General features: G+C 32.5%; 3 protein-coding genes across 15 annotated transcripts in view; 2 read left to right on the top strand and 1 right to left on the bottom strand.

The window, feature by feature from the left end:
• The first annotated feature begins 1,863 nt into the window (after window positions 1-1,863).
• On the top strand, window positions 1,864-5,567 carry LOC148310655 (antileukoproteinase-like). The gene is made up of 3 exons (XM_088258083.1): window positions 1,864-2,000; window positions 3,363-3,560; window positions 4,166-5,567. The coding sequence occupies exons 1-3, from the start codon at window positions 1,946-1,948 to the stop codon at window positions 4,321-4,323; spliced, it is 411 nt and encodes a 136-aa protein (XP_088114209.1). The 5' UTR covers window positions 1,864-1,945; the 3' UTR covers window positions 4,324-5,567.
• Window positions 5,082-16,610, bottom strand: Naglu (N-acetyl-alpha-glucosaminidase). Of its 2 annotated transcripts, none has more exons than XM_088258081.1 (16): window positions 16,271-16,610; window positions 15,992-16,152; window positions 15,722-15,897; window positions 14,865-15,083; window positions 13,406-13,567; window positions 13,042-13,171; window positions 12,813-12,958; window positions 11,887-11,971; window positions 9,094-9,243; window positions 7,802-8,017; window positions 7,329-7,415; window positions 6,976-7,166; window positions 6,718-6,838; window positions 6,071-6,164; window positions 5,821-5,991; window positions 5,082-5,360 (listed from the first exon to the last, which is right to left on the bottom strand). In XM_088258081.1, the coding sequence occupies exons 1-16, from the start codon at window positions 16,344-16,346 to the stop codon at window positions 5,161-5,163; spliced, it is 2,385 nt and encodes a 794-aa protein (XP_088114207.1). In that variant the 5' UTR covers window positions 16,347-16,610; the 3' UTR covers window positions 5,082-5,160. The 2 variants fall into 2 exon arrangements, with proteins under 2 accessions (XP_088114207.1, XP_088114208.1); XM_088258082.1 differs by lacking the exon at window positions 11,887-11,971 and adding an exon at window positions 10,216-10,294.
• A 740-nt stretch (window positions 16,611-17,350) lies between these two features.
• LOC148310653 (uncharacterized) overlaps window positions 17,351-27,145 on the top strand; it is a 31,911-nt gene continuing 22,116 nt past the window's right edge. For 5 of the 12 annotated variants that reach the window (XM_088258065.1, XM_088258063.1, XM_088258061.1 and 2 more), the window contains exons 1-7: window positions 17,351-17,699; window positions 19,504-19,609; window positions 21,092-21,306; window positions 22,217-22,438; window positions 23,768-23,920; window positions 24,127-24,507; window positions 25,444-25,596. In XM_088258065.1, coding sequence (XP_088114191.1) covers window positions 17,571-17,699; window positions 19,504-19,609; window positions 21,092-21,306; window positions 22,217-22,438; window positions 23,768-23,920; window positions 24,127-24,507; window positions 25,444-25,596 — 1,359 coding nt within the window. In that variant the 5' untranslated portion in view covers window positions 17,351-17,570. Of the gene's footprint in view, window positions 17,700-17,935; window positions 18,026-19,503; window positions 19,610-21,091; window positions 21,307-22,216; window positions 22,439-23,767; window positions 23,921-24,126; window positions 24,508-25,443; window positions 25,597-27,145 lie in introns of those variants that run through there. The other 7 variants (XM_088258074.1, XM_088258072.1, XM_088258071.1 and 4 more) reach the window with 4 other exon arrangements.

The raw sequence follows: 27,145 nt of genomic DNA, 5'->3' as shown, positions 1-27,145 counted from the left end.
ATATATATTATATATATTTATTTATGTTTATATATTGTACATATATATAATTTAATACATCCTGTTTGTGGCTTGAAATAATACTCACCTAGGTAAAGGTAACCAATATCACCATTTTCTGCTGATAAAATCCTTCCTGATTTTCTAGAGGTGGGGAATTTAATAAAACACCGCTAATTATACACGCGAATATTGTAACACGGACCACATTATCCTGCGATTAATACAGGCATGAAAAAAAGTAACGGGATATGCATTTATTAATGTTTTGATATACAATATTTTCTAGTTTTGATTTAAACAATGGTATATACATATATTATAATTATAATTATTTTTTATTGGCAAAGCACCCAAAATTGAGTGATACATATAATATATTAATTGTACATTATAGAGTTAATTGCATGAGATGTCACAGAAGAAGATTCCCAGGAGGGTCAAATAAATATATAAGTAATTATTTTTCACTATGATATTTATTTAATACTACCCTGGACTGGTACCTGAAGCGGTGGGCTGATCACCTTTCCTTCACGTGTAACGATCAAGATAACACTGCGTTTTTATGATGCGCTATCATAAAAACGTTTCAAGAAGAAATAAATATAAAATTTAAGAGCACGAACATAAAATACATAGTTTTACTTATGCACCATACAGAAGTAAACTAATATCATTTTAAACTGATTTCTGACATTCCCGTATTTTAAGCAGGAGCATAGACCCTTAAATAGTTCTGGTACCAGTAAGATAAAATATGAACATAAAACCATTATTAGTTTTCAATGTTAATCAAAATTTCTATTATTTTTCCCGTAGGTGTTTGTGTACCTACCTGTAAAAAATTACTATAATAATTTATATTATTATGTTCAATCGCAATATAACGTTAATTGTCCTATTATCTTTGCTAAGTATTTAATAATATACCTAGGTGTTTTAATTTATTACAGTTTAAGAAAATTACATGTGAGATTAATAAATAACACATTGTATCCTATATCTTTAAATTATTTATGAGGATTATTTAATTGCCTCTCACGTATTAGGAAATGTCTGCGTACTGGACAAAGGAAATATAAACAGTATAAAACTCCCTATTTTTTATTACAACTTAATTTTTCTTCGAAATAATTACACTTTTAATTTGAAAGCATATAGTGAGTGATACCGTTTATTTGGAATGTATAAAATTGAATAAACGTACAAAATAATATTATATCTGAGAAAATCATTCGATCGAAGCTTGGATTCTTAATCCCTAAAAATTAAACATCTAAAGTTATCATATGTTTTTTTCTCATTAATTTCTTTTGAACGTGCTTCTTACCTCATGTTTTTTTTATTTGCTCATTTGTATTTCATTTATATTCTCAGTTATACTCTAATTTGTTTATTTTAAACAAGCTTCATTCTTTATGTTTTCTCATTTGTTTCTATTAAATATGCTTCTTACCTTATGTGTTTTCATGTTTCTTTTAAATATGCTTTTTACCTTATCTTATTTTTATATGCCTATTTATTACACCTGTTTATTGTTTTATATATTGCCATGTATTAGTTTTGGTTAACCCCAAACTTATAAAATATATAAGTTTGGGTTTTTGTCGACTAAGCCTAACATATTTATGATTAATAACGCGTTGTAGGTATAATGATTCACTGTGAATTAAAATTAATATTGCTGCTTCTAGATGATTCGAGTTGGGTTATCTTTCTGCCAGTGGACATAACGCGTTATTTTCCCATCTTTGTTTAGCAAAAACCTTGTGGTCAGAAACCGGCATTATTATTATTATTAGTATTTAATATGTATGCCTCATTCGCTTTATATTAATCACATCACTTGAAAACTACCTTACATTCGCTTAAAGTGATTCGTAAACGAAGGAAGGTTGTTCTGCATCGAGTTTTCAATCAGAAAGCGAATGTTACTTGCAAAATGAGTTCATCTTTCAGTTTGCTTGTGTTCACAGTTCTAGTGACTTATTTTATTGGTATGTAGTTTGAAAAATATATTATTATTCAATTCTTGTTTTATAATATAATGACTAGCATCTGCATAAGCGATAAATTGAAAAATAAATCATTTCCAAAGTGTTGTGTAATTAAACACGAATTTATAAATTTAGGAAGAAGAAAAAACTGATAAGTATTAGACTTTTTTTTTGTTATTTTCCAAAGTCTTTAAAATTTTATCAGGTTTAGTAAAAATAAACGCAGGACCTTATTAAAATTACAATAGATTTATTTAAATGAACTCGGAAAAAAAAGTTCGAGTCGAAACTGGATTTTTCAATTATTTTTATTGTCCTTTGGTTTGGATACTTATTTTTCATTATGGTTATTGGTTATAATTAGTTTTGGTTCGTGATACATGAGTGAACAACACAAATTTGTAAAAAGAAGCGATGTTGTTGACCGAATGTTGACGTATTGTAGATTCACAAATACAATACATACATGTGTATCTATAGGATACATACATATATTGCACGGGCCATTTTTACTAAAACCACAACTCTACAGATCCTTTGTCCTTGAACTTGTAAATGTGAGTTAGACGTGGAGTTCAAATAAAATATTATATTACTGAATTATTATTTCAGAAACACTGATGACTCAAAAAGTGGTTATAAGGAACTATCTTTGAATTTTTAATTTAGTTCGTTGTTTTATATACTAGTTTATTGAGATCAATGTTGAACACACTTTATACAAACTAACAAAAAAGTCAATAATTGGTTTGTTAGTACCTACGCTATTTTTTTTTAAATCGTGGAAGGGTTTCTTCTGAGATCTCGTTGAATCCTTAGTAAGCTCTGATAACATACAGAACATTCTTCTCAAATAAAAAACTAGTGAAATTACGAATCATGTGATGTTTTGATTAATTAATCCAAATTAAATTAAAAATAATAAAAAAATCCAGGTAAATTAAAGTTATTAATTTTTTTCAAAAGATGTTATTGTCTTTTTTCTAAAATCTTGAAAAAAAAACATGGAAAAAGTAGGCCATATTGATGTATGAAAACAAAAGCTTTATTATTTTCCCCTTCAACTACCATTGTGCCCTTTCTGCCTTGAGGGTAGGCAGAAAGGATAAAAGTTATGTATATTATTAACTTTTGTTTAAATTTGTGTCCCCGGCGATCTGATGTGGTGAACTCATAAATGCAAATAGAGTAGATTAAATGAGTGTTTTCATGGACCAATGGATTATTGAATGCTTTAACTCTGTGGGTGTGTGATCTATCTCCTCATTAACAGATATATCAGAGTGAATCAACAGTATTTCGAGTTGGGTTTTAGTATCCATCATCAGAAAAAGCAACGACATCATTCTGCATTTATTTTAGTTGGCAACGTAGCCCAAGACTCTCCGTACCTGCTGGTGCAGAAAGCCGGGTCGTGTCCGCCGCCGCTCCCGCGACGGGTTTGCTGGTCCACGTGTCAGCAAGACCAAGACTGCCCTGACAATGCTAAGTGCTGTGGCACCGAGTGCGGGGGACAGCTCTGCACCCGTCCTGTTACCCTGGTCAAGAACCCGCGCTTAGGTAGGCCATTTTTATAACCTAAAGAAACTCTTGTAATGGTCAGCAGTGTTACTGGAGGTCCCGGGTTCGATTCCCAGGGGGGAGGATCAAATAAAATCTTATATTTACTCAATATTACCCTTTACTGGTACCTGAAGCGGAGCGCTGATAACCTTTCCTTCATGGGTTAATGATAAAGATAACACTGCATTTATATGATGCAGTGCCCTATGCACCATCGGGGTACGGATATGTGTTGAAGAAGGTGAGAAAGAACACTCTACTAATTTATTTCAGTGCCCTATGAATCAATGCCTTTTATGCTTACTGTCAAATTAATGTGTAAAGGTTGAAATAAACAGTGAAAAAATTTAAATAGAAATATATAAAAAAAACCTTTTTATCCCCTAATTATACACCATTTGCCAGTATTAGGTGACAATAAAGTTTTCCACATTTATATACCTCCTCGTGACCCCGAGATTAAGAAATTATTACATTAGACTATTATTACAATAAATTATTACAGGAGGCCGATTATTCTAAAGCATAAATTTAAAAAAAGTTTTTTCTAACAAAATTTAATGTATAAATGAAGTAATAAATAATTACATTTATATTTTCAGTGAAACCGGGAACTTGCCCGCTTGTACCTGGTGGTCCCTGGTATTGTTCCAACACATGCTCTACCGATAGTGACTGTCGAGGGAAGCACAAGTGTTGCAAGAACAGGTGCGGGGCCAGGGGATGCTATCTTCCCACTGAATTTGAAAACCAACCGTAATCTCATAACTCTACTCTGTGACTCGAAAAAATCATTTATATGGAAGTTGGAATTTCTATGCAGATCCAGCCCATGCAGATCAAGTCCAAGCCCATGCACCTTTGTACGTCTAGAGTTACCATAACAAAAAATACCTTAACTATTTAGGTACTTTTTGATTTATTTAATTTTGTGATGTTTTAAATTAAAAATCAAAACTTTTATTTTAATTAAAACCTTTTTTCATCCAAATCAGTACTACTTTTTCAATATATGTATATGGATATTCAGTATTTAGTTTAATGTGCTTAGTTTTTATAATGACTAGATGATAAATATTTTACATTATCAAAAATTGACACAAGAAAATTAATATTTGTCATTATAACATGGAAAATCATTATTCATTGTTAATAGCGGTGAAAATGATAACGTAATATTTCATATCTATAGGATTCTTCTGCAAATTGGTCATGGATCCAATATCCAATATTGAAAATATTACAGTACACTTTGACTTACTTATTTGTAGAATAGGTGGATTTTTTTCACACTTTTTTCAGATTTAAAAACTATTTTTAGACCATCGAAAACTTTATATGTATTTTTTTGGTTCAAGTTTTTTGCCATTGTGCAGATAAGTTTATCAATTTTTATTTGAATTGCTTACATTTGTATGATAAATAACAAAAACGATCTTAGCCAAAGAATAATTTTTATTTCATGTATGTAGTCTGTGATAAAAAAATATATACCATATTTGAGCAATAAAAACACCATTTATATGAAATAAAAATATCATTTTATTTTAAAAAGTTATTATTATAAAATATGTATGTGCACATAATTATAAATGAGTTATGGAGTAAGTATAACATTGTATAGGATGTCATCTTTGGGACAATCCGATTCTGTTTCTCTCTGTTGCCTAAATAAGAGTTTTTTGTACGCTATTTGGGATCTCTCAACATTTTTAGGGATAATATTGATAGGGACATCAGGGAAATTATCATTCTGATATTTCAGGTATAAGTTCTTGGCTATTTCCACTGGGTTTCCTGAAAAAAAAAGTATTTATTTATGAAAAACTGGAAGAGCCTAGAAAGAGCTAGTAAAAAGAGCTAGTAAAAACCTACGAACATTTAAAAAACCAGAAAGAATAAAATCTTTATTGTTCGTAAAAGTGAAATAATATTAACTATAATTAAATGAATTTCTAAATATGTATACATTTGTTAAATAAAAGAAGCCGCTAACAGATTAAATACTTTATTTATTTTCCAGACCACATTTTTTATACAACAGATTGAACAAAATAGTAAATAAAACCATGGGTATCATCTAAGTATTTTTGATAGGAATAATATAACTTTTCTTTGTTTTTGTGATAAGAATTTTAGATGACCCATAAGAAGCGAAGAGAAGCCACGCCTGTCATTTGTATGTCGTCAATATTCTACATCATCCCAGGGAACCTGATTCTGAGTAACTTTAATTACTGCAATGTTAAAAACTCACCAATCGCATAAGTAGGATAAGCCTTGGTATCAAATGTAAAAGGTCTCTCTACTGTAGTGAAAATAGCATTCTGCACAGCCGTTTTATTGAACTTGTAATTATTCTCTAGTGAATTGTGCATGGCTGATATGAAGCCTTTCCATCGAGGCGCGAAGAAATCCGATACAATTCCTGGAATTAAAAACTAAAATGATAAAAAAAACACAAATAAGCGTAACTCATAACAACGTTATATTTGCAGATTACAGACCTGCCCACTGCTTATTTGCATAGTCAATAATTTCTCCATTGGGTCCCCAAAGGGTTATTTGATTTCTTGCATTATATTCAAATTGTTGCATATCCTGTAAAAAATATTATCATTATCAGATTTGTGTTTTGTACTGACATATCTGCATTTTATATGATAAAACAACAACTACATATGTATGTAGTTTTTTTACACTTTCATTTTATTTTATTTCAAGTTTCAGTCTGGTGGTGTCGGTAACGACTAACTCAGTAACTAGTCAAATTAAATAGGCGTAGATAAAATAAATAATTGTTGTTTTACTATATTAAATCTTAACACACTAAAAAGGCGGGAAAGGTATTTCTACCCATTCGGTCCATTGATGCATAAGGACGGGAAGGGTATTTTAACCTTCTGCGCCAGCCTCATTTCAAAGTCAGAAAAGATGTTTTTATATTAATATTATGTACCAATCTCTTTGTTAACGTCTAAACTATGTGTAGGCAATTATCAAATCCCGACACCAGCGGGCTGCGGGCGTAAAAAAACACCCATCCGAAATGTATTAATAAATAAGATGTCTTTCACGGAGAAATAAGGTTTAGCAGAAAGATATACGTAATAAATTCATGAAAATAGTTTAAATAAACAAATAAGTTCAGTACCTCTTCATTGTACCCGACTGCACGAGCTGATTCTAACCATTTTCCCAACAAGAAATCTTCACTTGATGACAAGATTTCTTGCAGATCGGCAAATATGTCCATAAAGATATCAGAATACTTTCTGCGGAAAATCAATCCACATAATAAGTCAAAATTTGTATTATGCGAGCATAACAATGTTTTCTCTCCAAAAATTAGCATTTTTATTATTTCAGATTTAATATTTTTTGTAATTATGAAACTGATAAGTAGACTTACTCAAATCCTATCAGGTCCTTAAGCTGGAAAGCTTCCATGAGCAAAGGATAGATCTGATCTCCTTTATATTGCAAAACCTGTCGGGTCAAGTCAACTAGGTCGTGTTTGTATCCTTGTGAGGAATTCAACTTTGTGTGCGCATCAATCAGCAGTTTCCAAGACTTGAAGAGATCCGAACTAGAGTACCATGTCTTAAATAAAAAATAAGTAAATTTTAAAATACATTTATGAAAATAAACATAGCTTTTACGAAAACAAAACATTGTTGTGATCTGATATAAATTTAAAATTTTAAAGCTTATTCCCTACAAACATTAATAAATTTGAGCAATAATTGAAATAGCAGTACATACCCACATCTGTACGTCTAAATTAGGGCGTCGTGTTATGGCATATTTTCCTCTAATTTTGTTTAATCCCGTAAAATTGTATACACTTTTCTGGAAAACAGTAAAAAGAAAAGTATACAATAATTGTTTTTGAAATGAAGCAGTATTTACCCTGGAACGCAATGTGATATAATTAATAGAGAAAATTCTGAAAGCATTAATTTCATTAAGGGATTCTACCCCCTTTTGTGTTCCAACTTTGAGAATTGTAGCAATATTAATATAAAAATAAAGAAATAAATTAAAATACACTTAACCTTATCAATAAAGAATAAATGGTCTTGAGTAAAATAAATATGGGTCTTGAGTAAAATAAAATAAATATGTTCAAAATTATTAAAAGCGAAATAAAGCTGAGAGGTGAAAGTACAAAAAAGAAGCTAATGATCAAGATAGCAATATTTCGGATGTCGTTTGAAAGTTATGTGTTTACTGACCATCAGAGTGGTCCAAGCTTCCATGGCGTTTTCATCTCTCGCCCCGTACCTTCGCACGGTGTAGTTCCTGACCCACGACTTAATATCCACCGAGTTCTCACGCAGTGCTGACTCGAGCATCAGATCATACATAACGTAGTTCTGGTTGATTCCCTCGGGAGTGAGGCCGACACCCACCATCGTACTATTAGGATCCAACCTCGCCGCATACACATCCTGACATAATAAAAAAAAACATATTTATATGAATAGTACTTAAAGCCACTATGGTACTTTCCACTCTGACCATTTTTTCTCATAACTGATCAGCTACTCTAATCAAAGAAATGCGACGTTTTTCTACCATTAAAATAAATATTTTGGTTCCCTAATTTTGGGACACTCTGTCTGGCAATTCGAATGACCATGTTAATTAAGATTAACTGTATTTATCTGAAATATTTTTTGGTAGAATATACTTGGGTGACAGAGAAATCAGTGATTAAAGTTATACCTCCGCCAGGCCAGACATTGTGGCCCACGGAGCTGGCTTACTAGAATTATACGGGCCAGAATGTCTGGCCTACAGAGTGGTAAGAGTGAATAGTATTCCTAAAATAAAGTCATATTTGTGGATATATTATTTATGGTATTTTGTATTTAAGGATGATGTATGTTTCAATATTATCGCTATTTTTGCAAACTTATTTGATAAAAGAGCAGCAAATTCAATTTTATTTTTATTTTCTATTCAAGACATTCGAAATTCACAGCTGTTGTCACATCAATGCCCTTCAATTGAGGTACGAAGAACTCAGTAATCATGGTTCTGTAGCGCTCTCCATTGACCGTAACATTCTGGCCGGCATCGTCTTAAAAAAATATGGGCCAATGAATCCACCTACCCATAAAGGACACCACACAGTGACTTTTAATGGATGTAGGGGCATCTCGACAAAGGCTTCTGAGTTCTCTTCATTCCGAATTCGGCAATTATAATTGACATAGCCATTTAACCAAAAATTTGCCTCATCGGTGAGCAAAATTTTGCGTTGAAAAAGATGATCAAGCTGATTATTATTTTCGGCCCATTCTCGAAACTTACGACGCGCATAAAGGTCATTCAGTCTTTTCATGGTGAAACCATCAACTGTCAAATTGACAGTCTATAGAAACAATTTTGCCAGTTTAAAAACCAAACCTTTAAAAAAAAAACCTATATACTAATACATTTGTATATTTTAAATAGATAATATGGGCCTACTGGAGCTTAATTTACTTCGAATCATTTTCACAAACACAAGTAAACTAACCGTGTTGACACTCTGCGAGTCACCAAACATTCCCAGAGTTGCTCCAAAATTGTGAAGCATGCACCAGATAAATGGTTGGCCGTAGTACATCTCGAATCTATCATATTGAGGCCACTGCTCCGATTGAAGATCTAATATAAGAATTTTTCCCTAAAAATTGAAAAAAATTAGTATTTAGAAAAAAAGAATTACAATGAAAAATTTAAATCTTAATTACACACCATATTTAGAGGCTTTCTTATCATTTTATTTAAAAATGTATATGCGAATAGGAAAGTATATTGAAAGTAAAATTTATGCATAATTATAAGAATTATAAAAGTGAATTCATCAAAATTACAACCAAACATCCCTGTTTTAAAGCATACAATTATTGCAGGGGTGTGTGCTTATTTTTACTTATTTAAAGGAATATGTAGCTTAAAAGTATATTATTATTTTTAAAAAATTTATCTAAATAGAGGCAAATAATTTGATACAGCAGTACGGAAGTCTGAGCATATTCAGGGTTTACAACCTGTCATACAAGTGATCATTGAAGATGCTGTATTGTAATATGTATTCACTATTCCAGCCATGATTGAACCACCATATTATTACTTCAGTTGTATATATATATATTTCTTTAACATAATTTTTCACATTTCTGGAGATAATCTTTTTATTGATTTTTTAAATGAAAAAGAGACCTATTTGCGTTTTTATTATTTACAAAAAATATTTCATTTTTATACTATTTCTGTGAGCCTAAGCAGTTCATTATTCGAAATAGGTATCAAATTGTGCTAGAGTGGGTTCGAACCGAGAAACTCTGACTTAAGAGTCCGCGACACTAATCACGGGACCACAACCTGACACAACAGTTGGCACAACTAAACGTTTTGAGTCGAGATTTTAAGTTCAGTAAAAAGATTTAAGAACTTGACTAGAATGATAGAGCAATATTATAACAGAATTTATAACTGTATGTCAAATTTACATGGATTAACTCAGTCACATTTCAACATCTCAAGATAAACATATTGTACACAAATAAACATACCAAATATTAAAGCCATGCTATGTTATATCGTAATATTGAATATATAATGAGATTTAGTTATTATAAATATATTATCTTACAATGGGAATACTGCTAAGAAGTGCATGAACTTTGGGAGGGGTCCAGTAAGTATCGATGAACATCCAACCTTGTAATAACCTAGGAAGATGCAAGACATAAAGATATTACAAGCAAAAACTTATAAAGAGAGCATATTTAAATACATATATCGCTCACTCCTTTCAAGAATGTCATAAATCAAAATACTTGATTTTTCAGGAGAACGTTTTTAAAGTTCAAGAATATAATACAATGTATTAAAAATAAATATCAAGCCACTTATTGAACTTTTTACTGCGCAGCAGATCTTTTTAGGTAAAACCTGAAGGTTTTTTCTCCATTTGAAAAATATTTAGTGTATTTAAAAAAATAAGTAAACAATACCTTTTCTTCAAAATGCAAAAACAACACTTTCTGCCCTGTAGCGGGTAAATATTAAGATAAAAATATGCCTCTTTTGCTGGGATATAGTACATTTTCTGGGCATCCCGAAAACATGCGTAACTGAAAATTGACGATTTTTGATTTATGACGTTCTTGAAAGGAGTGAGCGATATAATACCCATATGAAAGTAGTTAATATCTTGTCATGATCATAGAACTAGGACCCATGTGAATTACCAAGTTTACAGGAACCCTTATTATATTGTATCTATATTTTTAAACCAAACGACAAAAATTACACCTTTTATATACCATTCGATGTCATTTTTACTTTAATTTTCATGTAAAATTACAAATATTTTTTGCATCCATTAAAATTTAACCATCATGATAATTTCATTGTTACTATTCTCATTGTTTTTATCCTGTTGTACACAAAGCGAAATCATTTCGAAATTATTTAAATGAATTTTAATATAAAAATAAAACACTTGCAAAAGACCACATTTGGATTTATTAATGTAAACATGGCTAGTTTTGACAACTACAGATGTTCTAATCAACAGAAGAAAATACAAACTGAGTTTTAAAAACTAATTTTTTATATTTAAATCATCATGTTATTCCACAAAGTTACTACCAAAACAATAAACAATATCATTAATTGAACATCGGAAATTATTATGCGGAAAATTATGGGCTGAAATTTTACCAGTCATCAAAAGGGACTAGTGAAAGATTTTTGTTGGTCTTGTATTGTGCATTAGCTCTCAATTGTGTTTCCAATAGTATGTACACGGGCAAGATTACAAAAAATGTCCCCCTGCCAAAACTAATTATAAAAAACCACATCTATATTTACAAACAGTCGAATTGTTAGATTAGTAAATTTAGTATGGCAATCATCACTAAAAAAATATCTCCCAAGTATTGAAATAGAGCTGATTTGTAAATTTTAAGGGAACATGAATGGTAATGCGATTATGATAACGATTATTAAAAAAATAATTATTGACTATAAATTTTCCCTGAAGATTTCCTTTTATATCCAAAAACAAAACACCTATAAGCATTAAACAATGTATGTATTATTTAAAAAAAAAACTGTGTTTCATATTGGAGCCCACGATAGTTGTAGAAATAGAGATTTCTTCATTGTAAGCATGCAGTCATAGCCAAACGAGGTTAGTATATATAGTTGTAAATTATTAATTGCAGCATATACATAGATAAGTTATGTTGTTATACAGAGTTGGTATTGAAAAGCTATTAGCAGTAGCGGCCTCAAGGGAGGATGTAGAACTCACCGCAGGAACAGAAGTAAGGAATGCCTCCACTTTATGAGGACTCCAGTAAAATACTTCATGTAAAAACATCCAGCTTTGTAGCAACCTAAATTGGTAATTTGATTATTTTACCGGTAAAGTATTCTTCTCGGCATATAACATTGTATGTTTTGTAGTTTATAAAAAATATTATTGTCATTTCGCCTTATAATTACTGTAGATATACCAGTACAGTAACTATCAATTCTTCAATTAGCGGAAACTCGGAGGTTATATTAATGTTTTTTTATGGTTCTTTATTGATGATATTTATTTGTACTATTGTACAAATAAAAATTAAAAAATACAACACCTTCAGTTGTTTTTTGATCAGTGAGCGCCTTCAACTAATGTCGGGCTCATCCGATAAAGATGCCTGTCATTGGGTAAAAGCGTTCATTGATAAAAATATTTTAATTCGACCATATTGCAAAAATATTGAATTAAAAACATATCGCTCATTTGGTGCAACAATGGCGTAATTACAATAATTAAAATAAAATAAAATAAAATAAAATAATTACTTTTTTAGAAATATTACAGGAGATGCCATTCAGATAATATAGCAACAGAAATGGCCCCATTTTACTCAATTCTACAATGACACTCACGCCATCACGCAGCATTTCTCCACAAAATCAATTATGTCGATGTTTCTCCCAATGTAAATAATCTTTCCACACATTTTGACATATTTAATTTGTTTTAAAAAAAGTGTAATTACGTCATTGTTGCACCAAATGAGCAATGAATGTCTAACAATGACGTGTTAGAATCCAACCAACAACAATCGACATTCAAGATACAATTAAAGACTGACCAAAATTTTCATAATGGCCATTTAATTCTTTGAAAAAAGGGGCTTAAAAAGTAAGGACTTACTAAATAGACATGCACTATCAGCTTACCAAATAGCATCGGGATCTACACTAGTCATTGACTGGTGAATAGCCATTCCGACATTTTTAAGGAACTCTGGATCATCGGAAGACGGCTCATTTTCATTAAATGGATCACTGTTATAAATGTGGGATGCCCCGAACTCCTGAATCATCTTAAAAAAATACATATATTTGATGTAAATACTTAAAATAAATAATTTATAATTTTTTTAAGAATAATAATTAAAATTCATACTTCGGTTAGGAAGAGTTTCCCAACAACCCCAAACAAGGGATCATTCGGTTGCAAGTATAATGGGCAGCAATAATCATCCTTAAAATTATTCCATGGTTCTACCTCTATCATTTGTGCATCAGGGAAAAGTCTATAAAAGAAGCAAAACAAAAACCAACTAAGTCACGGTGTGAACTATGTAACATTCAGTATGTAACTATGTAACATACTTTGGGACAGCAATACCCAAATAAGTCAGGCTGTAGTCTCTTGGACTTAGAGTTTATGGGTTTGAGATATGTATATACCAAAAAATGGTACAATTGCATTCATTTCACAAATTTGTAATATGTATGCAGTTGTTTCAATGTACATACTTACAAACCTTTTAAAAGCTTTTGGAACGTGACCTGCAAAAGCAGGCAGTACCGGAATCATTCCCAAATTCCTCATGGAAGTTATAACAAAGTGTTCCAAGTTGAGGGAGTGGGAGTGCCAATGGAAACTGAGGGGACCACCCCAACCTCGAATATTGCCCATCCGTTGCCTGGAATCAGAATATTACTGAACTACACATACTTAACATATATGTGAACTCAACAAAAGTTAACCTCAATAATAAAAGAAGAAAAAGCACCTAAAAGGATTTATAACATTGCAAAACACCACATTAATGGTTTTTTCAAATTTTTAAATACACACTGTCCTTCTCATGGTACATCGATTACACAAATTAACACTTTAAAGTCAAGTGGGTTTATAATAGATAAAAGGTGGTACATTAAAATCCTCCTCTACATGGGCGCTGAATCGGACCACCACAGCCAACTTGATCATCAATAACACGAAGGCAAGGTGAACGTCATGTGCACTGGTACCAATCCAGAGTAATATTAACCCTTCCTTTACAGTGCTGAAATTTCCGCGGCACCGGTGATATGTATTTTGTACACCATATGAAAATGTAATTTAAAAACGGGAAAAATGTAAATATTCCTAAATGTTGCTATAATTGACCATTGTTGAAGTTGAAATGTATTATTTTGTAATGTTAGCTCTGGTAAGTATAAAAAAAAAGAGAAAAAAATATATCACAAGTAGCCGCCATAGCTAGCGTAACGGCACGACCACCCTGAACAACGACTTGTGCGCAACTAAAGTGAGATTGTTGGAAACAGTATGAAGCCACGTGCGCGTGTACGTAAAGTGCAACACGCACGCAGACTCTGGGAAACGTTTGTGTATTGGTGATTCTATCCCCGATTTTTTATTTATTTCCATTGCTGCAAATGAACAACTTTATACTATAATACTTTTATGTAACACGTAATAGTATTACGGAGGAATACAAAAATTCTGAGCCCTATCTATTATATTATATTGATATTCTCATTTTTGAAGTCAAGTTATAGTAAATACATATCACTGGGAGGGGAAGGTTAAATAAATATTAAGGAAAAAATTCAATGTGACTGCCGGATCAATTAATGAAAAAAATTCTCTCTGACCATTTTTTTATTTTATTGGCAAAGCACCCAAAATTGAGTGATACATAATTCTCTCTGACCATTATTCATTCACATAATTATATAAATGTATAAGTCATAAGTCAAGGTGATCAACCCTGCACTTCAGCTCCTAGATCAGGGTGATATTAAATAAATATTAAATGAAAAAAAAACGGTCATGTTTATTACCTAGAAACCAGAACTTCTTGAACTGTAACCAAACCCGGTAAACCATTACACTACGAAGACTAACATACTTCAGTATACTATTTTTCCTCCTGATCAATTCAGAAACTGACCACAAATATGATTGAGTAGGTAAGAAATATAAAATACCACGACAAGAATGCGGGGCCAGCAAAGTGCTCTTGTATCTCTTTTTCAGTAAGGTTGAGTTTCTTGTAGACCCTCTCCCATATAGCTTCCTGGCCGTGGGATGCCAGAGCCATGTTGATCCCGTTAAGGGCCATCCAGTCGATGTGTTTCCTCCACTCCTCCATATCCCACCACACAAAGCTGTACGATGTTGTACACACATTTTGGTAGTAACGAAATCTGAAACCATTTTTTTTTTCATTTGAAATTCTTTTGCATTATACAACATAATAAAAATACACATACAAAAAATATATAATATAAATATAAAATAGATCCCACAAAAGGCATGCCTGTGTGTGGGTATACAATATAATTAAGGTCAGCATTTCTTCTCCATGTTATAATGGATAAATTTAAACGTTGTGTTTCTCTCTCTCGCTGCTCGCTGATAGTGTGTGAAGGAGACGTGTACCAGTGTTTACTTTTTTTTATTTTATTTTTACATTATGTTCAAGACTTTTTGTTTCTCTATTAGTGTATTTTAATATTTGATATTTAACGCCCCATCTCCATGTGATCCTGGGCATTGTTTAGTGTGATGTGAAGCATAGACTTCATATCTCGGACGGGTTTGGTCCATTTTATTGAATTCCGACCTCTTACCCTCCGTCCTTGAACATCCCCAGTGATCCTAATTTATATTTAAAAAAAAAAACATTCTGTGAAAGACAAAGAAAAATTAACACCAAAAACTTTCTTGTCTAATCCTAAGATCAGTCTTGGGATCCCGTTATTGAATTTTTATAGCCCCGGGATAAATAATTAAATTACAATAAATGTAATCAAAACTATTTATGTGTATTCAATATACATACCTATCCTTTGCAACAACACTTATGTTCACAGGTGGTAGATCATTGGGTAAAAATAACTGTTTTACTTGCCAGCCGATATGGCAGTTGCAATAATTCTTTAGGAAATGATGGAAACCCCAAACAGCGGCAACTCCGCTACTACCAGAAACTTCAATAATTCCTCCATTGTTTAATATCTACAAAATAAAGAAACAATTTAACTGACTGTAAAAATATGTAATAAAGATATTGTAATAGTAAAGTAATTGTAATAGTAATAATAATACAAACGGAAAATGTATCTTTGCCATCGATTAATAGAGTTGTGTCTACTGATATTTTGAATAGATCATATTTCTCAGGTAATGTTCGCTTAACAACTTCTCTCGCTGCTTCAGCCTGTATATCTGCAGGAGTTTCGGAATAGACCTTGTTAAGGTGATAAAAAGGATCTATAACAATAAAAACAAAATGCCGTTCACGTTGAAATGTCAATTCAAGATTATATACTACACTAGAAACGTAAATAAATGTGGTATTTATTACATTAAACGCATGTTTTCTACGAACCTTGTAAATTTGCGGCGGTTAAATTAGAATATAAAAGTAAAATTATAAAAAACAGCAACTGCCTTGGAAAAAACATTTCTATTTTTTTAAAATGATTTTGACAGATGACGGCCGCTGAGGGACCAGCTTTGTTTGGCGACTATGAAAATGATTTACGTAAATAACAATATCTTATCGGGGTCCAATCTAATTAAATTAACTTGATATAAATTTCAATGTTTGGCCGAGATAAAAATATATTTTTTATGTATGATAATGATAGTAGATTTCAGTTTTTTTTGTAAACAATCAAGCCAGCACACATTGGCGCTTATTTTCAAATGAAAATCAATGTGACAATATTAAAAAAATCTTTAACTGCGTGCGTGCTGCGTGTTGGTATTTGGTATCTATTTTGAATTACTGACAAGAGTACCTACCACCCATCACGCAAACCCAAAACTGGCAGCGAAATGCAAATATCAAAAAAATAAATGAAGCTTTTAAACTTGTAACAGAACACCATGGGTAATTTATTTGCAACTTTAAAATAAAAATTCTAAAAATAATTCAAAAGTATAAAATGTCAGTAAAATTATAAATAAAGTGTCTGTAAATATTTCAAAGTCTGCCTCGATAGTGTAATGGTCAGCACGCTAGGCTAGCATACTGGAGGTCCCAGGGTTCGATTCCCAGGGGTCAAATATATATAAAATTATTTTCCACTCTAAGTTGTATTCAATATTACCCTGGACTGGTACGTGAAGAGGAAGGTTGATCACCTTTCCTTCCTGTGTTAACGATCAAGATAACACTGCATTTATATGATGCAGCGCCCTATGCATCATCGGGTGCCGTGGAGGGTTTGAAGAAAATGACCACTTGATGCTCAATCTAATGTAATAACCCTAAAAATAATTGAAAAGTTGGTGATATTGAAAAATGTCAATGAAATTATAAATAAAGTTGATTTATTTAAAAAGTAAAATGTAATAAATATTTTTTTTTTAATCTGCAATATTGCTAGGCAGGTAATTTTATCAAGGATTTATTCTTTTCATTTCTTCCATATAAGGCAACATCGTGAATTGATAAATTTTTGTCTTATTTTGATTTTGTGGTCGCTTGACAGTTGGTTTTTTGTGTGGCGTTCTAATTTGCGCCAACATGTTGAAAATTTTCTAAAACAAGTTATGGTTGTACTGTTTTAAGCGTTTCGTAAGCCGCCCGCAATGCGACTTAAATAAATGTAAAAATTGTATCTCCTTTTCATGGATGCAAGTGAATAATTTGCTCGAGCAGTTACTTTCAGAAACCTATTATGGCCTCTGGAGGGAGTGATCGCCAAACAGGCACGGTGCCTAAAAAAAAGGCCCGAAACAATTGCAATGTTCCTCAAGAAGTAGTAACACCCACCCGAAGGGATATGAACCCCACAAATATTATGACAGTGAGTACACCATTTGCAAAAGTTATCTGGTAATTAGGCTTCACATATATTGTATTCAATCTCTCAACTTAATTTTTAGTTTATCTTTAAATATTTGTGCAACCGTCTCGGTTTTTGTTAAAGTATCGGAGTACCTGTTCAGAATTAAGAAATTAATACTGGACCATCTTTCACTGACCACATTGGTTTTCTAATTATAGAACAGTTTGCTCAAGATGTTCTAAAATTAGTTCCGCAATGCATAGATGACTTCTTTACTGTGATTAGGGGCTTCTAGAATCGCCGGTTCTTGTTTAATTAAATAGAAGGTTCTAGCGATATGAGGGGTATACTTTTTCAGTTGTTTATGTTGTAGAATTCTTACCTACATTTTTAGATATAACGATTATTATTTCTCACTTAACAACAAAGAAGTTCTATATTACTAATCTCCCAAAAAAATCCTCACATGTGTAGCTATAGAGATATATTAATAAATATTTAATTTGTCCAGGTAAATATTTGTAATATTTACGCATATACTCTAATTTCTTATTCTGAATCGTCCGTAAAATATCAATGTTATCTCAAGTGTAATGCAAGTGTTAAAATTGTTAAACCCGGTATCATTATAAAATATTATACGTATCTATATTAATCTTGTGAAATATTCTAAAAATCAATTAACTGTTTGTTATTTAACTATTGGTGTCGGCACAAACTTTATAAAACTTCATGAGAGCTTATGATTGAATTAATATAGTTGAAGTATTACTTTATATATTTTTTTATTTAGACTTTTAGTTTGGCAGAGAGACAGAAACTTGGGAGTATAGAAATATCATTAGAGCGCTTAAAATCATAAAAAAATATAAAAAATAAACCCATGTCATCTTTAACCTAACCACTTATGTTGACATGAAGTCTGGTCAAAGTATTGCTATGCCACATGTCATTTGCGTTTGATGACACTTAAGGGCTGCATCACCATTTTCTCTGCCTTCATTTCCACTTAGATTATTGATGTGTCATGCGAGTTTTAATGCGTAAATTTACGGGCCTTTGGACGCTTCTCGATCTATCGAAGTTAAAAATAACACAGAGTGCATTTCACCAAAATATTTAATTTATTTCAGAACATTTTGAGGTTCTATTGATACATTTTGACCTAAATAATCGCAAATGAAAATTTAATGAAATGTTACAAATACAAGATGTCAGTGTTTTATTTATTGTTGGGTAATTTATCCAAAATAAAACAAGGTTTGTTGGATTGAATTCTACATTTATTTATATATATGTTATTACGTGACGCGTTTCGTCTTCTTAGGGCATTATCAAACACTGACATTATCAAACAGGTCAGTGTTTGATAATGTCCTTAGAAGACGAAACGCGTCACGTATTAACATATCGTAGTCATACAAGAGAAAGTGACCAAGTGCATTTTTTTACAAAAACGTGATCATTGACTATTTGATATCTTACTAGCTTAATATTGCCCTGAAAAAAATTTCCAAAGATTAGAAGTATAATATATACTGACTTGTTAAAAATGACCAACTGCATTGATGTTTATTTTCTTGCCAAGTGAAAAGTGACTTAAATGGCCCTCCTGAACATTTTACGTTTTGTTAGTTAGTCACTTTCTCCTGTACGACTACGATATACATAAATAAATGTAGAATTCAATCCAACAAACCTTGTTTTATTTTGGATATATTACCCAACAATTCAATATGTAATGCTACCAACTGCCTGCAGTTACAATAAATAAGTTTTATTTATTGTTTATGTTTAAAGTGCTATCGGATATGTTTTCTAGACGTGTATGGACTGGTTACCTGTGTCTGAGCACAATACCCGACCATCGCAGAACAAGTCCCGAAAACCGACCAACATCCCAACGGAGCATGATTTTGCAGAACTAGGTTTGTACTTATACCTTTTATTTGGATCTGTTGTTTCAATTTGCTTTTACACTCTTCATTTAACGGATCACTTGTTGATAGTCATTGGTAATATTATCGATATTTCAAAATTCATGGATATTCAGAATATGCGCCGTGGCGTAGTTGGGTAGATGCTCGACTGTGAAACTTGCGTCGCAGGTTCGATTCACGTCAATCGCAAAATTAGTTAACAAAATATTGTATTCAATTGGTCCGGATGTTTATGTATTTATCATATATCTTACCCTATCTTAGCCTATCCTTACTATCCACCCTGCAGCCAAGCCTCCCCAAAAATAAAGGCTTCGCAAGTTATTCCTTTAAAATAAATCATCATATTGCCAAACTCCGCCTCCGTAGTGTAATGGTCAGCACGCTCGGCTACCGTTCTGGAGTTCCCGGGTTCGATTCCCAAGGGGGGTAAAATAAATATAAGTGATTTTTTCACTGTAATATTTATTCAATATTATTACCCTGGACTGGTACCTGAAGCGGAGGGCTGATCACCTTTCCTTCATGTGTAAACGATCAAGATAACACTGCGTTTATATGACGCAGTGCCCTATGCATCATTGGGGTGCGGATAAGGGTTTTATTATTTTTATTATTATTGTCAAACTAATTTTATGAAATATAGCTTAAAAATGTCATCAAAATAATAGTCCTTTGATAGATTAAATTGTCCTTTTTGTGGTACTGCAAAATGATTGTTTGTTTCCGATATGTAATATTTATAGTACTGTCAGTTTAAAGGTAAAACTCATCATTTACAGAATGGGGGCCTAGATCGCACTTAACCATTTAAAAATTATTCACTTTTTGTCATACATATTTTAGTCGATTTTTCACTTATATATTTTTCTGAAACAAAATTATTATAAGAAGATTTTAATTTTTTTATTTTTAAATGGTGGTTTAAAATCTGGGTCACCATTCTGTGCATGGTGAGCTCTACCTTTAAACCAATAATATCATTTACAACATGTATGCGATTATAATCCAGGATTCGGACCTCACATACTGATATAAGAGTTTCTGCTCAATTAAAAGCTTCTTTTCATCTCACCAATAGATGTCTCTAGTGAAGTTCTAGTGATTCAAAAATATGTTTCTGAATTGGTTCATATGTATAGAACTTCCAACAATTTGAGTAGTGTGGTTGTCAATAATGGGTAGAATCGGTGAATGTTACACGTGTGTAAATTGATCACTTAAACCAGCCTATGATGGTCGTTAGCCCCGTAAATGCCCAGACTTCCATATTCTTCTTCATCTTTGATGAGATGTCAAAAAATAATACAATAATATCATGTTATACCTTGTGAAATAATTGATATTACGTTACACATATTTTTATCCCTAATTACATATATATTTACATTTCATTGCAATAAAACCCCTTCAGATATTGAATTGAGTAGTCCACAGGTGTAAAATAGGTGTTGATTTTGAAATTTTCAGATTCCAGTACACCCCACGAAGGCGGCAGTAGGTTTGTGCCCGTGCGGCCCCAACCCAGGACCCTGGTGCTCCGACAGAGGGACAATCTGCTGGACAGCGCGGAGGACAACGCTTCTTACGGCGGCATCCTCGGTGGACACAGTCCCCACACGAGTCACACTGCTATTATGATAGTTAATCCTACAACACCAAACTCCAACCAAAACCAGAATATGGTAAATAATTTAAAAAAAACATATATGTATCTAACACAACATTTTGAGTGTGTCTAAATACTTGTTCACAAATCTGGATTATTTCCAATTATAAGAGTTATGTTTCATATGATGACACACTCAAAATGTTGTAAATAAATTAACTGGTCAAATTATAAGCTAAAATAATAAAAATTAAAATGATATTTTCTGGCGTTTCTCATGTATGTGATTATAATCGAGGATTCGGACCTCAAATACTAATAAAATAGTTTCTGCTCAGTAAAAAGCGTCTTTTCATCTCATCAATAGATGTCTAGTGAAGTTCTAGTGATTCAAGAACAACGTTTAGAAATTGGTTCATGTATATAGATCTTCCAAGAATTTGAGTAGTGTGGTTGTCAATAACGGGTGGAATTGGTGAATGTTACACGTGTGAATGTTAAAAGTGATTTCTTAAATCTAAATGCCCAAACTTCCATATTCTTCTTCATCTTTGTTGAGATGTCAAAAAATAATATGTAAATAACTTTATGTTTGTAACCTACACTATTCGGCAGCCTGCACAATGTTTAAAGTTAATGCAAATGATTTGTGGAGCTCATTTTGTCAGGCGTCATAATTCTAAGATTAAAAAAACCCAATAATAGAAATTCCGACACTCAAAATTACAGACGTTCAATATCTTGACACTAAGAATTCCAATGTTCAAAACTCTGACATTTAAATCAAATTCTAAACACTCAGAATCCCAACATTCATAGCCTAGTGCTCAAAATCCCGACACTCAATATTCCAACACTAAAAAATTACAGTATTTAAAAACCAACACTCGAATCCCAAGTTGTTTAATTTTTGAGTTAAAAGAATAAAACAAGTATGAAGTTATCTTCGATATTCGCAGTGTGACGGTTATATTCCCCTATTCCAGAATTGCGCGGGGTCCAGTGGAAGAAACAACGCCAGGGGCGGGTCAGTGGGTCGCGATGGCTATTCCAATAATACCGCTCCCGTGTGCCCGCACCCAGTCAACAATAACAATCCCAAACCTACAAACATCTCCCACGACCATCATGACTCCATATACCAAAATGGAACAAGCCACAACTATAGCAATGAAAATATTGGACAACATCACCAAACGGATCATATGGTAAGCTGTTATTTTTTATAAGTATATATCGTAGTCGTACAGGAGAAAGTGACCAACTGACAAAACGTAAAATGTTCAGGAGGGCCATTTAAGTCACTTTTACTTGGCAAGAAAATAAACATCAATGCACTTAGTAATTTTTTATACTTCTAATATATTATACTTCCACGTTTAAAATCCTTTGGGATTTTTTTCTGAGCATTATTAAGCTAGTAGAACCCTTATCCGCACCCCAATGGTGCATAGGGCACGGCATCATATAAACGCAGTGTTATCTTGATCGTTAACACACGAAGGAAAGGTGATCAGCCCTCCGCTTCGGGTACCAGTCCAGGGTAATATTGAATAAATATTAGAGTGAAAAAACATTTATATTTAATAGACCCCCCTCTGGGAATCGAACCCGGGACCTCCAGAACGGTAGCTGAGCGTGCTGACCATTACACTACGGAGGCGGACAAAATTAAGCTAGTAAGATATCAAATAGTCAATGATTACGTTTTTGTAAAAAATGCACTTGGTCACTTTTTCCTGTATGACTACGATATGTACAGTGACATCCTCATATTAAGTTTTTTCAACAGATTGAAGAAAATAAACTTAAATGGAGGGAACATATAAATTATTAAAAAAAAGCATTTTAAATTTATTTTCATCCTTAAAATTGTAATGACATAACGAATTAAACAAACAAAAAATGTAAAAAACTGCACGTAAATGATGATCGCATGTAATGTCAAAAAAAGGAGGCATTACAGATCGAGTAAAAAATCGAATGACAGTATTTTCAACGTAATTTGGAAAAAAAAACGTAAATGCGGTTAATAAATATGCTAAAATATATCGGGAATGAAATAATTACCCGCAGTTGACGGGAAAACTTTGAATCCGGGGACGTAAAATCCGGGTTTCACTATAACTCATAAGTGAAGTACTTTGGAAATTCACGATAGATAAAAATGCTTATATGTATTATTGCTGCTCAATTGGGTGAAGAGTACAATGTAAACCTAACTGGTTGTAAATTACATGAAATAAATACTTTTTGACTGCCTAATGTAATTCCTTAGGAATGTCACAGTACTCTTTATTACTTCATATATTGCGAGAGGCATTGCAGTGTATGGAATGTAATTCCAACCGCGAAACTTGTCAGCAAATATAACTAATGTTAGTTGATGAGATTTTTCAGAGGAAACAAACAAACAAAAAACATGGTGTGAAACACACAATTCAACTCCTTGTAAATCCTTGCAGAATAAAAATTCAAAAGCAAATCTCTACGTTTATGTCTTTAAAAATATATATTTGAGGTTATTATTGTTTCAGCTTCCACGTACAGAAGCAGCTCGAACGACTGGAGAAAACATGGTAGCTGCCTGCCCTGATTCCGCTCGCGTAGAACAGAGATTGGGACAGATTAGGGAGTTCATCCGAGTTACTTCTACACTCGTAGACAGTGTGCGCAATTCCGAAGATGAGGTAAGATCCAATCCAAAGTCCAAAATACGTATATAAATGTTTAAAGACTTTTTTGATTCATAATGATTTTATTTGATTGTCTCAATATCTTTAGGAGGGAACTTTGTTTTTTTGTTGTTTCTCTGCACTTTTTCTATACTTGCCTATGTTGTCAAATCTACCATCCGTGTGCGCTGTTAGTGAAATAAATGATGTTGTATATGCAGTTGCGAAAGCGTCTCACGTCGTTGAGGCGGAGTAACGATTTGTTATTGGGGAGTGTTTGCCAGGAGCCGGAGGAACCCACGGATGATGTGGCCGAGTTAATGCAAACATTGGCTCAACTGAAGGACAGTGAGAAGAAACTGGAGGGAATTTTAAGAAATCGCGACCATAACACCGGCGATGATGAAGAAAGTGTTACAATACAAAGCGTGACTGATGAAGTCGAGGGTGTTGATGAAAATTCCTGCGATTCTACGGAGTCTTCCCAAAATCGTACAAACGAAGAACAGGCCATTTCGAACGATTCAACTAGAACACCGAAGAATGTTGAAACACCAAGGATTGTTTCGGAAGACCTTGCGAAATCTGTCTCTCAAAACCAGGTGAAAAATCTGTGTGAAAAAAGTGTTACGCCTTGGTTTTCATGGAGTTGTGTTTTGTGCGCTAACTGAGGGGTGTACAAGTATTTAAAAAAAAAATGTAAAAAAAAAATATCCCCAACAATCAACAAATCTGGAGCGTTATTATTGTACACCCCTGTTGAGATTTTTTAAAAACTTTAACAAACTGTTTTTTTTTGCATATGCAATACTGGATTATGAGCATGATGACTTTGTGTAGTGGTAACTGCAACACTTTGACAGATATCTACAAATTCTCATAAAAAGTATATCTCTACCATAGCATATTGCAAAAATTGATTACATGTTTTTTGATTTATAGATATATATATACTCATGTACTAAACCTTCTTATATGGTAAATATGTAAGTAAGCTACATATTGCGCTTTGCTCGGTTGCTTGATGTATGATTGAAACCACATATGTACATACCACAATTTTCCATCATGTCCAGAATGTCACCTTGTGTATGTGTACTTTTAAAACTATACCTGATGAAAAACTAGGTTTTTTTTACAGCTTTTTCGTATATTTGCTATTCATCTAATAAAACATCATAATCATAATAATAATTTGAAGAATGTTGAAATGCACATATGTTTTCAAAGTATAAAAACACAATAATTAAAAAAAAAACAATAAAGATAATAAACCATAAAAAAAAATTACCTAATAAATGCATATTCTCCTTAACCACTTTTAAAAAAACAAATGTGTGCACACCCCCTTTTATGCATAAATTTCTCTTTCTGTAATTAATTTTCAAACCCACCAACGAGCAATGAAATTCATTATTAGTTAAAAAATTGATTAAAATATTAATCTAACAGAAAATACTACAAAATGCCATCTAGACATTGTACTGTTTTGAATATTTATAAAAATATATTGAATTTCCATATTGTTGCAAATACAGGAGCCCCTTCCGCGGCCTCCTTCTGCACAAAGTAGCGTATCGGCCTATAGCGATAACGAGATTTGGCAAAATGAGCTCAAGGCCAATATGGAAATATCGCAGTTGAGACTGGCGGCTGCTCTTCAGGAGCAGAAAAGATTGCTGAAATATCAGGTATTTTGTTTAATTTATTCTTGTTTCTTATCTCATCTTTGTCAAGCAAACATTAAGTTTATGGTAAACAAGTGTGAGTGTTGGTGACGGAAAGCCAGAGTAGGATGATTTAAAGAAATGCGTACTTACAGTTTGTTTCTTGAATAAATTCTTACGCTTTGATTACGATTTGATATTAACTTATTATAATTTATCTAATTGATTATTGAACTTTGAATGAAATATGAAGCTAAAATATACGTTCTTTAACAATCAAGCGATGGCAGGCGATTCTCGCCCCCGCGCTCCGGTTGGCTGCTTTTGTTGAATCCGCTCAGTGTTGTCAACCTGACAGTAGCAGTATAATTCAGTGTTGTCAACCTGACAACACCAAATGGCGTGGCCAGACGGCTACAAGTTAAACATCATTTTATAAACAAAATAATATTTTTACAGTAGAATGTGCAAAAATATACAAGTTAAAACGTAATGTCAATTATGTATATATGTGATAAATTCCGAATAGAGTCCATTCAAGCGTCAGAAAACAAGTCATTGACTACCAATGAAATCTTGTCATAAGACTGTAGCGGGACAATAACATAGGCAGTTTGACTACTTATTTGACAGATATATTTTATGTTGCCTTTGGCTAAAAAGTGGGCTCACATAAGGCCAATAGACAAGCCAATCCAGTGTGCGAATGGCTTGGAAACATAGAAATAATATTAAATTGGTTCATAAGTGTCACAAAACATTTCAACGTCTCTAGGCTTGCCGGATTGTCCTATACAACGGCGTAACGTACATGGCGCATAAACAATATAAAAGATTCTTATAATCATATAAACCTATACTATCCGATCCAGTTTTATATTATATATGTTTTTTTCTTTATTTTTAATATAAAATAAAATATAAACATAAATACAAAAAAAGATCCCACAAAGGCATGGCCTGTGTGTGGGTGTACAATATAATTTAGGTCATAGTAAAGGGTATAAGGGTATAGGTATTATACGTAGAACTAGAATAATAGTGTTAATATAAGATAAAAAAAATACTAAATAAATTATTATACATATGGGGTTACAGTCTCTGTATCTTGTCCATCTTGTTGGGCAAGGTTCACATGGTGACATACTACACATTTTTTTGCAGGATGAGTTGTATCGGTTGTGAAAAATGTTTGTTAGAAAGAGAAGTCTGGAAGGTGTTGATAAAATAACTGTCCGTAACTGGCAAAGTGTTAGCAGAGAGAGAAATGGATAAACCCATTCCTGCCTATAACCTTGATTAGCTACGAGTCATGTTTGTTAATTTGTAAATAGATATTTTATATTCTCACACCCGAGTATGATTAGTATTAGTGTGGTTGTCTCCGCTTCAGATTTATCTCGCAATAAGCATTAAAAATACTAATGATGTTGGGAATACTAACAAATTGTATGTACATATCATAACTCATTTTCACATTGTTTGTCGATTTAATATATTCTCTGGGGTATACACATATCGCTCACTCCTTTCAAGAACGTCATAAATCAAATATTGTCAATTTTGAGTTATG

This window comes from Brachycentrus maculatus, unplaced genomic scaffold, assembly GCF_059751285.1.
Source record: "Brachycentrus maculatus isolate JH-2025_06_01 unplaced genomic scaffold, ASM5975128v1 h1tg000090l, whole genome shotgun sequence".
Lineage (NCBI taxonomy): Eukaryota > Metazoa > Arthropoda > Insecta > Trichoptera > Brachycentridae > Brachycentrus > Brachycentrus maculatus.
Note: the sequence above shows the minus strand (reverse complement) of the source record. Positions and strands in the feature narration are given on the sequence as shown.